Consider the following 14,366-nt stretch of genomic DNA (forward strand, 5'->3'; position numbering starts at 1 on the left):
TCTATACAAGGCTGATTTTCTATTCTGGGGAAACAAACACCAACAGAACAGTCTGACATTGATTTATACAAGCAGTTTCAAAAGTGGATTATCAAGGTAAAATCAGCATTTTTTCATTACAACACTGCTCCAAAAAACAGCACACCACAAATCACAGGGTTCAGTCATCCATCTTAGAAATCAAACACGGACAATGTGGAAAATGCCATTTAAACAATAAGCTCCCAACAAAAGAGGAGGGACAAGACCTAATTTTTTTTTATACCAAAGACACAACAGCATAATATAACTGAAAAGGACCTGGCATTTGTCAAGCTTGAATAGCGGGAAAACTGGCATCAATTTTGTTGGCTGGTGTTTGTGAAACATTTTTGTGAAACAATTTAGTAAAAAAAGACATCAAAATCATGAGAAGCTTAAAAATATGATATCTTTATTAGATCTATACAAAATAAAGAGTGCTGAAAAACCTTATGAGGATGTGCAAAATTCATCTCCCTCAGTCATACTTCATCCATAGTGGATCCATCACAACATATAGAATATGTTTATCTCCTAGCCACAAAAGTACTGCATAAAACAATCCACTCAATATATAATCTCAATAGTCAATCCGTGATTCAGTATCCCATTAATAGTCTTTCCCTCATGTAATATGACTTCACATAACAAACACAGTAATCCCCTCAGGTGCCAGATGGTAGGGATGAGGAACTCAGTGTAACATTTGATATTTATACTGTACACACACAAAGGTGGCCCTTCTGAGTAAAAAGGTTTTAGCGGTGCTACATGTTTCGTAGAATGATATGTCATAAATACCTGAATGTGAACATGGCCTACAGTGTAACATGCTGATTCCAGCTGAGCACGGGTGAGGTCCATGTTACTGTGCTGTCTCCGAGAGTGGAGGAGCAACTCTGTGCTGAGTGGGTTTTTGCTGTGCTTGTCTTGGGTGAAACGTTTCCACGCCCGCTGTGGCGAGGTCACAGTGGACGCACCTGGATGACGTTGACCTCCGTGGTGCTGTCGCACTTGGACTGGACGTCAAGCGGCTGTGCGTCGTTACTGGTGATGATGAAGACGATGGAGGACGAGCTGAAGGTCACCCTCTTTTTGGGCCGGTTCGGGCGGCTGTGGGAGATGACGATGGGGCGGATGGGCCGCTCCTCGCTGGCCAGGGGGCGCTCCTTGATGCTGTGCTGGAGCCGGACCAGGCGAGAGCAAAGCAGCTGACACAAGCACCGGCGAAACTGTAGGAGGAAAAAACAAAGGCCAAAAGTAGAAAATCGTCTGAGAATATGAAATTGAATAAATAAACAATGCAGTACAGAGACAAATAATTTGATAATTGGCCCAGTGTCACCACTTTTAAAGCCAAATTAAATTGCCTTTTTCATTTCAATTAAAAAGGTAGAGTAATGCACAACAAATTACTCTTTGTGAATCTTTCTGTGGTGATGTGATACTGATTTCAGGGTCGATATTAAACATCACTAATACATCAAGTGAAATGTCACGCTTTAATACACTGAGTATAAACTCAATTTACTCTGAAAAACGGAAAAATGCCAATTCTGCCAGCCCACGGAACATTTAATAAATTAGTCATATATTATATTATATTATATTATACATTGTAACCAATTTATAACAAAATATATTATAACTTTTTGCCAATATTGTGGAGCACCCACTTGATTTTGATTTTCATGGTCTGTTTTCTAGTCTGATGTACCTTTCTACTCATGAAGATGTATATGACTGGGTTGTACGCTGTGCTCGACTTGGCGAAGAAGGACGGGATGATAGCGAGGGTGGGTGAGACCACGCTCTTCCTGCCAAAGGCCTCCATCATGGACACCACAGCGTATGGTGTCCAGCACACCAGGAAGCAGGAGATCATGAGCAGGAACATGACGGCCACCTTTTTCTCGTAGCGCAGGATCTTGATGATCTGCACTGTCTGCAGGTCCTGAATGGAGCGCAGCTGTAGAAACCACAACAGAGTTTTTAAACCACTGAACATGGACATGTTATATGTTATATATAACATGATATACTTTATGATTATGAATGTTACAGTCAGTGTTACTACATCAGTAGGATTCGAGACATTCTTTTTACGGTTTTGGACTCCCTGGTATTTGGACTTGGACTTTTTCTTGGTCTCGGACATTGGGTCTCGCCAAATATTCTAGTTGGTCTTGACCTAGTCCAGCGGGCTTAAAAATATATAATTTTATTCTTAATGATCACCTTCAAAAACAAAGTCATTTATTAAATAAGCATGCTCAGAAAAATAAATGTTTAATTTATTCAAAATCCATCTGTAATGGATGGGAATTTACATTGGCTACTTATTAACCAATCAAATGCCTACCAAAACTCTTTCAAGTGAAAATACGTTTTTTTTTTTAAGGGGAACACGTTTATACATCCAAGTTCAGGAAAACACATGAGAGCAGGAGGCAGAATCACATGCACGACAAGATATGTGGTGTATCTGCTCAAATGTCCATGCGATGTATATTATGTTGGAAAAAACAAAAAAATTATGCAAGCACAATCATCAGTAGCGAGACAATTTAACAGCCATACTGTAATCATAGCACTGTACATGGGAATTAAAGTGGTGAAAATCCCACGCAGGGATGGTGGTGACAATATGGATAAAACTATTGCTACAAAGAGAGGCATATTGGATACACTGTTTGGGGACTCCATTCCTAATGGGATGAATGAAGAACTCATTTTGAACTGTTTCTTGTAAAAGTGCAAGTAGCGCTGTGATGTTTGGAATGTTGTTTTTTTTCTGTAAAGTGTATATTATGATGATTTGTGCTGCACAATAATGAACGGTAGTTTGCTTGAATTGTAATTGGGGCTCCCCCTGTTGGGGAACACTTGCTGCATGTGGGGTCAAGGTTGAATAGGTACTACTTTAGGCACACCTATTGGGTGAATTCCCATATCACGCTGAAGAAGGGTGTCTTGCCCGAAACGTCAGTGGGGCGACTAAAAGGTTTAAAACAAACTGCAAGCCTTTATTTCTAAAGTGCAAAATACTATAGCATTCTAAAGTGAAAAAACAGTATGACCTAATAGCGTAAAGCAAATAAGCTATACTTATATTTAATTAACTAAGAAGCTATAACTTATATTTCTAACATCACAGATTTTTTTTATTTTAATCATGACCGTTAAACATATAAAACATTTGAAGTGATCTGTGACAGGGAAAGAATATCATTCTCACATTAATTCAGGAGTACTCCCTGAAAATGGGTCAGGCCAAGATCACAAGTTTTGTCCATGACAATTATGGTCTGTCAAACCAGAAATATCTGCCAAAGTCCACAATGCTGCGACTGCAGTGTGTTAATGGCCAGCACATTTCAGAGAACCAGAACAACAGAGGGTGAGTGGTGTGGTGTGTTGTGCTGGTGGCTGGTGTGGTTGGGGGTGATAATGGAGTCTAAAACGCTGATTATAGCCAACATGACTCAATCCGCCGTCCTTTGATCAGAACACACAACAACCTCTAAAGCACTGTTTGGGCTAAATAGTCATTTTATCATATCATTTTATATAACCTCACAAAACTCACATGGTGGACACACTCATAGTTCCTACAACATGCCAAACATAGGCAAGTAGTACCCTTGTGGGTATACGGCACACAAAGAAATACCTTCTCTATTTATATCTCAACGGCCTTACCCCAGGCTCTCATTTTGGGCTGGAGAATCACACCTGACACAACTAATCAGTCAATAACTAAATTAACTGTGTCCCTGCAAGGCAGAGGCCAAAAACACTAGCTGGTTGGTAAAGAATTAGTCACTGAAAGCAAACTGTTATTTAAGATGCATAACTACAGACATATATGGACATAGATATATGAACAAGTATGACCCTGCCTATACGTAACGCCTATTTTTCTTTATTTCTTATGAAGAACATTAGGAGTTAATGAAGATTTAGAATAAGGCCATGTTGCAATCATGTTTGCTACATTATGATGAAATACCCCAATGTGAAAATGGCTCAATCAGGATTGCAGTGTCCAATCAAATCTCCCATGTCCTTTGAAACCACAATAGTAATCACTATATCATTGTTCACTTTCGCTCAGAGATCCAGTGCTCAGTGATGTTATACCATCATGTGACTCATTTATCCAGCCCAACCTTTTATTCATTCCACCATCCATTCATCTCCATGCTTCCATGAGTCCATCCCTTCAGTCAGTTTGCCCTTCACTCGTTTAATCTATTACTCTCTCCTTCTCATTTTAGATTAGGCTCAACGAGACATCCACTCATGCGCCAACCAGTCCGTAGCTTAAACAATGTCTATATTCAGTTACACTGAACACTTCAAATAATCTGCAAAGAAAACCACTCAGCCAAGTCCTGACTCACCAGGCCATGTCCCATTCCCTGCTCTCGCCTCTGGAAATACGCTGTGTTTTGGCAGCTCGGGCACACAGTTTGTGAGCCAGCCTCTCGGTCGCTGCGATTACCAGCCGGCGTCGGCTGGATGGAAGTGGACAGATGATGACTCAGGGCGGTCAGCTGCAGGCCTGAATGCAGTTCTTTCGGGATTCGGGGAAGTCGGTGGCAGACCCCCACCGCACGTGGCTGTTGCCGCTGAGTAGATGTAACGGCGGCTTACTTCCTGAACGTCGTAAATACTTTATGAAGCTTAGGCTGGCTTAGTGCGGCCACCGTATGAGACATCTGGGATGGCAAGTCAGCTCACGCGCAAATATACACACTACAAACACACACACACACAATTACACATTCACACTCACACTCACACTCACACACACACACACACACCCACACCCATACATATACACACTTTGTCTCTCTCACACACACACACAGACAGATACACAGGCATACGTGCACATAAACCTCTCTCCCCACTTGTGTGCCACTAACTATAGCCCACTGTTGAGTGAACCCTGGATAGCCTCCAGCTGCCCTGTCTTGGCTCCAGCGGGGCCCCTTTCAAGCGCTGCCGCATAGCCGATAAGATCAGTGCCACACAGCTGTAAAGCTCCATGGAAAGTACAGGCTGTTGGTGGATGCTGGCCTTAATTTACTCCCACCACCACCACAACACAACACATTCGCAGAAGCACTACAAGGCCTCTCGATAAAAACCTGTCAATGTGCTGCTGATGCCGTCTCCCTCACTTGTCTTGACCCAGTTACAAGTACGGACATGAATATGTGAGTGAATACGGACAGCGACAGCGAGGAAGAATGGACGTTTAAGTGAGAGGAATGTTTTCTGGAGGTGTGTGAAAAATAAGATTGATCATAAAGAGATGCAGAGACCGAGAGCTGATGGACGGGATTTAGTCAAATAACACTGTCGGCATACTGCGCACAAAAACACAGTTTTCCTTTCCACATCTCCTGGGGAAACAGGAGTTAACCTACTTTATCTCACTCTCAGCACATGTGAATACTGTAGCGTCGGTGTGTTCCAGACTGTAAGTGCTAGCTTCCCATAATGCTATGCGGGCGGGGTTCGGGGAAACTGTGCCGGTTAAATGTGTGTGTTTTACCTTTTGTTTTAGGATTACGAGTGTGTTACGGTGTTCTGTGTATAACCCTCCTTACATTTGCCTTTTGTGTAACCCTCGTGTCGGTAGCTACCCTGTCAGTGTATTGTGTGAGTGTTAGTGACAATCCTTGTGTGTGCCTTGTGATGGTGTGGCTGTGTTCCCTGTTTCTGACAATAAAGCTTCAATCTTGATCCTGGTGTCTTGGGTGATTACAATACCTTAAGTATGAAATTTCTGCTTTTGAATACCCATAATATAGAATTGTCAAAATGAAAATGATGGAAGGTCAATGGCATATCACGTCGGGGCAATACTTTGGTTGGCCAGACCAAAAGAGGGCTCAAAATGCCTTACTTGTAAGAGACTACCCAAGGTGCTGATTGCTACTATACTGTGCATAGCCTACTCTACTGTTCTCATGTGATACAAATGTTTATTTTTTTCTGTTTACATTTCATGACAGTTTGGTTGAAACAGCCTCACGCCTTCTTAAAGTACATTCTGTAAAGTAAGATTTCTACAACTCATGTGTATTCAGTTTGACAACCAAAAAATCCTTACCATGCGTACGGTGTACAAGATGTTGCCATAACAGTACGCCATGATTCCCACCGGTACAAAGAAGCACCCGAGCAGGAACAGGAGGACGAAGGAGGCGTCGTTTGGGTCCTTGGAAGCCCAGTCCAGGGAGCAGCCGAGCTGGTGGATCTCCAGCGTGTAGCGGTTCCATCCCAGCAGCGGCGCCCCAGTCCAGGCGATGGAGTACAGCCAGATGTGCGTGATGGCCCGCCAGGCCCAGGGGAAGTCAACGACCTTGGCGTGCACCACCCGAATGTAGCGCTCGTACGCCAGCGCCGCGAGAGTCATGATGGACACAATCCCTAGAGAACATACACACAGGGGAGAGAGCAGGTCAGTGCAGTTCAGCAGAGCAGTGTACCTTAAACATAACAGTCAGAATGTGCCTATAAATACTAGTTAGCTCTAATGATTCTCTGAAAACAAGTGATTTACTGAGCATAACAAAGACAATATTGTTGTTGTACAATATTAGGAATATATTATTACAAAGACATCACAGTTAGCAATGAAGAAGTACATATTTAGTTAGTTAGGTTTATACTTTTAATTATGCATTTTCAAAAGAAAACTCCGGTCTAGGCTACTTTGGAGATTTTAACCTTTTACACCAACATATGTATGTGCAGCTTGGAATTGTACGTTGCGTATGGGTAGTTTTACGTTTGTTATGCATCCTTCCCATTATGGGGTCAGCCCTATGTTCCCACAGCCCTATGTTCCCACATTTCTAAGGTTAGGGTTACGGTTAGGGTTGGGGTTAGGCCTGAGGTGTGGGTGGGTAGGTTAGGGTTAGGGTTAGGGAACAAAGGGCTGTGGCAACATAGGCATGCTCCCCACATTATCAGTCCTGCACACTTGTATTCACACATATATTCTGCGAAGCCCTCACACTCCCGACTCCCTCCTCAACTTCCTAGTATCTGATCTCATCAGTGTGGCCTCAAGCCCCCAACTCAGCTGTGCTGTCACTAAATCAATCACTGAACTGGAACCCACAATAATTACTTAATCCAAACTTTGTCTACCACCAAGCATCTGTGACCATATCCGCCTGAGCATCTTGGGACTCGATATGCAGAGCCGAGTGGTAGCCTATTGACAACATGAACCAACTACCCAAGAACATTTGACAGGAGTGCATGGAAATGAGCGGGAAAGAGCGCTCGGTACATATCAGAATATGAAGACGCTCAGGGAATGTGTTAAACACAGACTTATTTCCATGTTTCCTATCTGATTTCTAATGAATGACTACCTACAAAATGCCAATAGGGTCAGCAGTTTAAACTGATTATTTTTGCGTACAGTATGTGATACATTTCATACTACAACATTTTGATTGTACCTCTCTAGAATGGAAAATGCAGCCCTCCAAATTGTATCAAAAGCGTGCAGTGAGCGTGTGTTCAGTACATTCACCTCCAAATATTAGACAGATGACATTAATATGCTAACAGACAGACTGTGTCACTGACCCCCTTCTGCTTTCTATGTCAGTTGCCACACTCGGTCAGGTGCATACAATGCAGAGGCAACAAAAAGCATCATTACTGCATATCCCATATTTGGCTATTCATAGGGTAGGAGGTAGCCTAATTGACAGCGTGCCCTAGCTTCACCGACGTGAGGGTATATGGCACATGCTGAAGCATTAATCTTCAGATGGCAAGATAAGCTGCATCGCGCCTCAACAAATGTGTTTGTGCGTGCCCAGGTGTGTGTGTTTGTGTGTGTGTGTGTGTGTGTGTGTAAGCGAGAGCGCACATACATACTTAGCATGATAATTAATACACCTTGACATTCAAAGCTGATTTAAAGAATCAGACATTTAAAACCGCTTATCCGTCAACACACGCCCGTGCAGGTCATATGCTACAGCATTGCTGTAAATAAACACACTGAACATTTTATCTAAACACACAATGAACATCGCAACAACAAACCAATATGGTTCTGAAAGTCTAGGCTGTAAAGGTCATAGGGGAGAAAGTAAGTGTGCTGTTCCATTCGTGTTATTAATAATTCGGGAACAATCGGACATGCCATGTTCAAAATGGTTACAATTTGCAATTGCCTAGTAAGATTTAATTGCATTTTCAATCTGAGAAGTTATGTAGCCAAAGTAGTCATATCCGGGCGCGATGCATGCATGTTCTCAGCAAAGGTTACACGTCTCTCTCGGACGAAATGCAGTACAATACAGTTCGCAACTCGACATATCTGAGATCACAGTTGACCAGAAAGATAATTTACGGAGCCTCTTTAGTCAATGACATCCATCAATAATTTTAATGCATGCTGGAATTCTATAGAGAGATCCAGTCCGGTAGATCCAGTTACGCACCAGTTTACAAGTGAGCAGCACTTAATTAAACGTCTTAATACTCAAAGGTATGTGCAAGCCACCCTCTTTCCTTTAGTTAATCCAATGAACCTGCTATCTGACATTATTTCATCAATATTTTTTCACCCGCGAAGCAGTGCAGCAGAAACGTACATTTATTATATGTTCTACATTGACATAAAAACATCTATTATATCTTCGACATTGATATTAAAAATATTAAAAAGCGTTCAAATGTATAACATTTATAAACTGGCTGGGCGTCAAACACTCCAGCCGAGCCCGACGCATTTAAAAGGGTAACTGATACACACGCGTGTTATGGTTAAAGTTGCATGAACTTTCAACACATCGTACTTCTAGATAAATATTTTCTCAAAGAAAAGACATGTGAGACTTTCTGCAAAACAGGAGACGCATTCGTGGCATAATTACAGAACATCCTACTTAGGAGCTAGTTGGAAAATGTGACAGGCGTAAAATTATAGAAAACAACGAACCGAATAGACTGTTGCTGAAACCGTCCCAAACACACGTCGCTGAATTCCATACCCATCTTCGTTTGATGCACGAAATAAATGTAAAGTTAATCCCAATGACGCTCATCAGCAGGTCACTTATACTGATGTTGACCAGTAACAAATTCGTGGGTGTCCGGAGTCTCTTGAATTTGTAGTAAAGGACAAGAACAAGAACATTGTTGCAAAAGCCCAGTGCGCAAATAGTCCCAATGGTAAATGCGAGAAGTTTGTAAGTACCAACTGCGAAAAGATAATTTTCCGTGTTCGTCAAAGTCCTGGTTTGGTTGGCAGGATTCATTGCGTGAAGAAGTTAGCTTCCAACATTGCGCGATGCAAGAAAACCAAAAGCATTGGCATCGTGATCTATGTCGTTTCCAAATTCTGCCGCTGGTGTAATCCGATTAGTACCTTAGTGGAGGAGTAGAAATCAGAGCAATTTTAGGTAGCTGAGAGATTTTAGTTCAGTGTGCCACTGACATTTAATTCTCATGCCGTCGTCATGCGTCACGTGGAGAGCATGAGCGTCTCCATACAGGAGTGAGGAAAAGTGGAGTACACCCATGGTCATGTGATTTCCTAAGCTTGCAGATGTTTGCTATAACACTACATCTCTGTATATATGTGTGTGTGTGTGTGTGGGTGGGTGGGTGTGTTTTCTTTTAAGTAAAGTAAAGATTGATTAGACAGGTAGAGAGATGGGAATGGGATCAGGAAATGACATGGGGTTGGAATCCAACATGGGCCCCTGTGGGCACATAGACCTGAGAGTGGATGCCACAGTTGGCACTACATCTCACTCATGGACATTCTTATTAAGTGCATCTTGTGGCACTGATTAAATTGCTCTATTGCACACACACACACACACACACACACACACACACACACACACACACACACACACACACACACACACACACACACACACACAGAGAAAGAAGAATATAGACTAGCCTAAAGCACAGGGCATTTTGGAGACAATAATGAATGGCACTAATTCCTACAGGCACTTTTAGCACCTAAAGGTGAACTGTAGCTTCACATCATAATGAAAAGTAATTACAGACAAACTGGACTTTGTTTATTTCATTCAATTCTCAGAGGAAGATGTATTGCACATTTCATACTGTAAATAAATGAAAGGAACTGAAAATAATATTTTTGGAATAGAGTTGTTGTAATCTGAAATCATGTCTGCCTGCTACACTGGACCCGTATCAATTTGCCTACCGATGCAACAGATCAACAGAGGATGCCATCTCCACAGCGCTCCACCTGGCACTCACCCACCTGGACAGTCCCAATACATATATTAGAATGCTGTTCATTGACTTCAATCAGAGACTTTCTAATGTGGAGACACAGCACTCAAAAAATACTCCATAGAAATGCATGGGGCTAGTTTGTCACGCCAATATGGCTGTTGTCTACACATATCCCACCCCTTCCTCGGCAAAACGTCGACATGTGAATACATTGAGCCAATCATGTGGTGTGATGTGAATACATTGAGCCAATCATATGGTGTGTTGTGAAGACATCGTGCCAATCATGTGTTGTGATCTCGCAGCTGGAGCAAGATTGGTGTCGTGAAGTCTTGCGCACGCGCAGTTCGACCCAAAGACTGTGCCCGATGAGTGCCCATAAAACGTTGGTATATGGCCGCCGAGTGGAGGGACTTGCCTAAAAGGACTTTGCTTCAATTCAGCATTCAACACTGTGATCCCCAAACACTGTGATCCCCCCTCCAAGCTGATCTCCAAGTTCAGCCAGCTTGGCATCAGCAACTTACTCTTGATGGTAATTTTGATACCATAGATTTAATAGAGACCCAGTCAGACCAATAGTATAAAAAATCAGGAACAGAGTTTATTTACAATGATGAGCATCAAGGGAGAGACAGCATGACTCCACCTAAAGATCCATCAGCTGCTCTAACTAGACAAGGAAATAGTTCGGGTTTAAGTATCCTTCCAGGCTGACGGGAGATGGCGTTGGTCATCCCATCTCACATGGACTACATTGAATCAGACTCTGATTAGTGGCAACCTGGCAATCCGGAGCAGATAGCTACTGACGCAGCCATGCAGAACAGTGAAACACTGCAAAGTCATAATATTCCCACTTATCTCTAAATACAGTCACACAGAGATATACACAGGGACAGTACAGATATCATACAGTCATTACATAGAATCATACTTTTAGTATCAAAGTGACCCACTAATGAGAAATGCAGAACATTAAACCACATACTGGAATATTGGACATAATGCAGAATGTTAAACCACACATTTTAATATTGGACATAATGTTCTATTCCCCTTTCTCTCACTCTGCAGCTGGATTATGGACTTCCTTAGTAACAGACCCCAGACTGTTAAATTAGGATGTCTCTCCTCCTCCACCATCACCCTGAACACTGGTGTGCCACAGGGCTGTGTGTTGAGCCCTTTGCTCTACTCCCTCTTCACCCACAACTGCACCCCTGTTTATGGCTCCAATGCTATAATCAAGTTCACAGATGACACCACAGTGGTGGGCCTGATCAGAGAAGAGGATGAAACAGCATATAGAGATGAGGTTCAGCACCTAGCCCTGTGGTGCAAAGACAATAATCTGGCACTCAATACCCAGAAGACCAAGGAGATCATTGTGGATTTCAGAAGAGCCAAGAGCAGGGCACACATCCCCCTCCACATCAGCGGTGCTGAGGTGGAACATGTCTAGCTTTAAGTTCCTTGGGGTTCCACATCACTGAAAATCTTTCTTGGTCTCTCCTCCAGTCTGGTGAAGAAGGCATATCAGCGCCTTCACTTTCTACGAATCCTGAAGAAAGCACACGTCCTAGGATCCTAACAGACTTCTACTGTACCATTGAGAGCATACTCACTAACTGCATCTCCGTATGGTACGGCAACTGCAGCACTGCTGATTGCAAGGCACTACATAGAGTAGTGAAATCTGCTCAAAGGACTATTGGCTCCCAACTCCCCTCCATCCACGACACATATCATAAACGCTGTACAAACAAAGCCAAATCTATTGTTAAGGATGCCACCCACCCAAACCATGGTCTTTTCAGTCTACTCCCATCTGGCAGGCGATACAGGAGCCTGCGCTCCCACACCAGCAGGCTCAGGCAGGGATGGATTACTGCACGGGCCTACCGGGCCCAGGCCCAGGGGCCCAAGGGTTCAGGGGGCCCTGAAGCCCAAGCCTTTGCATGGAATCATTGCCTCAATATCAACAAATCAGGATGAAGGCTATGAATCTGATAAAATTTAGTATTGGCCATCCCCCAAATCCACCAGAATAAAGGAAATCACATCAAAAAAATGTAAAAATTTCTGGGGGAGAGCCCCAAAACCCCCCCTCCCACATATACGACAATAAGTTGGGGGCCCTTAATACATCTGGGCCCAGGGGCCCGAAAGTTCATAATCCGCCCATGGGCTCAGGTACAGCTTCTTTCCAGAGGCTGTAGCACTGCTGAACAAAACACTATACACTGTACATTATTAATCTCTATTGTCTACACAGCCATACTCTACCTGCACTTGGTATTTAATGCTTCTTTGCACTTCTGGTTGGATGTCAACTGCATTTCATTGGCTCTGTACCTGTACTCTGCTACTAAATGACAATAAAGCTGAATCTAATCTAATCTAATCTAATCATGTTTGGACTGTATGAAAACTTTCTTGACTGGTTGATTCGGATATTGCTTGATGATATCTTTTAATTGGTTTGGCATCTTTCTACATTGACTTGTTTTGATACTGTATGTGGCACAAGTGATCATTCTGTTAAGTGTCATTTCCCCTTGAAAGTAATAAACAGTGTGTGAAGGTAAATGACAAAGAAGTACTGTATATTTAAACTGCATAGCATACTCATTAAACAAGTGGTATAAACATTGCATGCACTGTAAAAAGCAGAGTAACAGAGCAAAGCCTGTGCTTTGCACCCATCATCTCAGCTCCAGCCTTGTGAATAGGCTACACTGCAACAAATCACGTGGCAAGAGACGGCGAGCACTATTATTCACTTCACAAGGGGTTTTAGCGAGGTGTGCCAGCCTTGGCACTGCACGCCAAAGATAATGCCCCCCTGAAGGAATCCACTGACAACACCTGCAAGTGTTTCTGACAGCAGCTAGTTCAAATTAAAGCTAATACAATCCCAGAGCCGTTTCACACAGGGAGATTTATGCAAAGTACTCTCTTAGACTGAAAAAAAAAACACATTTTCTAACGAAAATGATAGAAGTTAGACAGTTGGGCAGATTTAGGGTTTCAATTTAAGGTTGCATTTTTCCAAGCAAAGTAGTACACAAAAACAAGAAGGGAGTATGCCTAAAACACATAAACAGTTGGTCATTCTCCCGTCTCTTCGGTTTTTAGAGACGCTGCCTTTGAATCCTCCTCCTCTGACTGATGTGTCCCACTGGAGTCACTTATCAAACAAAGGGCGCAGTCCTGCTGTACAGTAGGGTGGCCTGGACCGAACTCCTGGAAGTAGGTCAGACTTTCATCCAGTGTTTTTTCTCTCCCCTGTGCCCATCCTTCTCTAGCTCCCTCCCTCCATCCCCATCTCTCTCTCTCCCTCCCTCCCTCTCTCTTTCTCACCCTCTCTCTCTCTCTCTAACTGAGAGAAGAAGAAGAGAGGCATGGCACACATACAGAGCCTCACATCATGGAGAACTGAATGGATAGCTTCTCTCTCTTCCTCTCTCTTTCTTTCTCTCTCTCTCTCTCTTTCCTTTTTCTGCCCCTCCTCAAACACACACACGCACACACACACACACGCACACACACACACACACACACACACACACACAAACACACAATCAAACACAAACACACACTCTTCTTTGGCCTCTCTCTCCATTTCTCTCTCACTCTCTGTTTGACAGTTTTTGAAATCATACTTCAGCAGCCTGGATATCCAACTATATTTAACACATCCACGAGGTAGTACACAATACACCCACACACAACAGCTTTCACACATATGTTCCAAGTCTCAGCCTTACAAAAATATAATCCCCTCTGAAACATTTAACTTTGTAGGGATTCATCTTTTGACCCGTAAACATTTCATATTGGAATTTGTTTCCCTCAAACACAATAAAGCTTTTTCAAGTGTATCATGTACACAACTAGGCCTACTCATTCCGAAGCAGTGCTGTCCTTGCTCTGATGTAACATTTTGTGTAAATTGCTTTAATTATATAACATGATATCGTTTTCAAACAAGCATGTTTAATAATAGTTTAATTAATTGACCTTGTTCCTCTGCAGTGGTTTCTTAACCATCCTAACTC

The 14,366-nt window shown here is 42.7% G+C and overlaps 1 protein-coding gene across 1 annotated transcript; it reads right to left on the reverse strand.

The window, feature by feature from the left end:
* Positions 1-412: 412 nt before the first annotated feature.
* opn3 (opsin 3) lies at positions 413-9,550 on the reverse strand. Its single transcript, XM_076286016.1, has 4 exons — positions 9,017-9,550; positions 6,152-6,471; positions 1,739-1,990; positions 413-1,253 (listed from the first exon to the last, which is right to left on the reverse strand). The coding sequence occupies exons 1-4, from the start codon at positions 9,333-9,335 to the stop codon at positions 987-989; spliced, it is 1,158 nt and encodes a 385-aa protein (XP_076142131.1). The 5' UTR covers positions 9,336-9,550; the 3' UTR covers positions 413-986.
* Positions 9,551-14,366: the final 4,816 nt, after the last annotated feature.

The sequence above is a fragment of the Alosa pseudoharengus genome, unplaced genomic scaffold, assembly GCF_046254945.1.
Source record: "Alosa pseudoharengus isolate Yale_2024_CS ecotype anadromous, Long Island Sound unplaced genomic scaffold, YU_APseudo_1.1 YU_APseudo_1.1_scf_15, whole genome shotgun sequence".
In the NCBI taxonomy this organism is placed as follows: Eukaryota; Metazoa; Chordata; class Actinopteri; order Clupeiformes; family Clupeidae; genus Alosa; species Alosa pseudoharengus.

Bases quoted from the DNA above. Each gene is read 5' to 3' on its own strand.
- opn3 (XM_076286016.1), bottom strand. From the start codon at position 9,335: ATGAATCCTGCCAACCAAACCAGGACTTTGACGAACACGGAAAATTAT. The intron at 1,991-6,151 runs GTAAGGATTTTT...TGGTTTCTACAG, and splicing joins TCTTGTACACCGTACGCATG to CTGCGCTCCATTCAGGACCT. The intron at 1,254-1,738 runs GTACATCAGACT...TTCCTCCTACAG, and splicing joins ACATCTTCATGAGTAGAAAG to TTTCGCCGGTGCTTGTGTCA.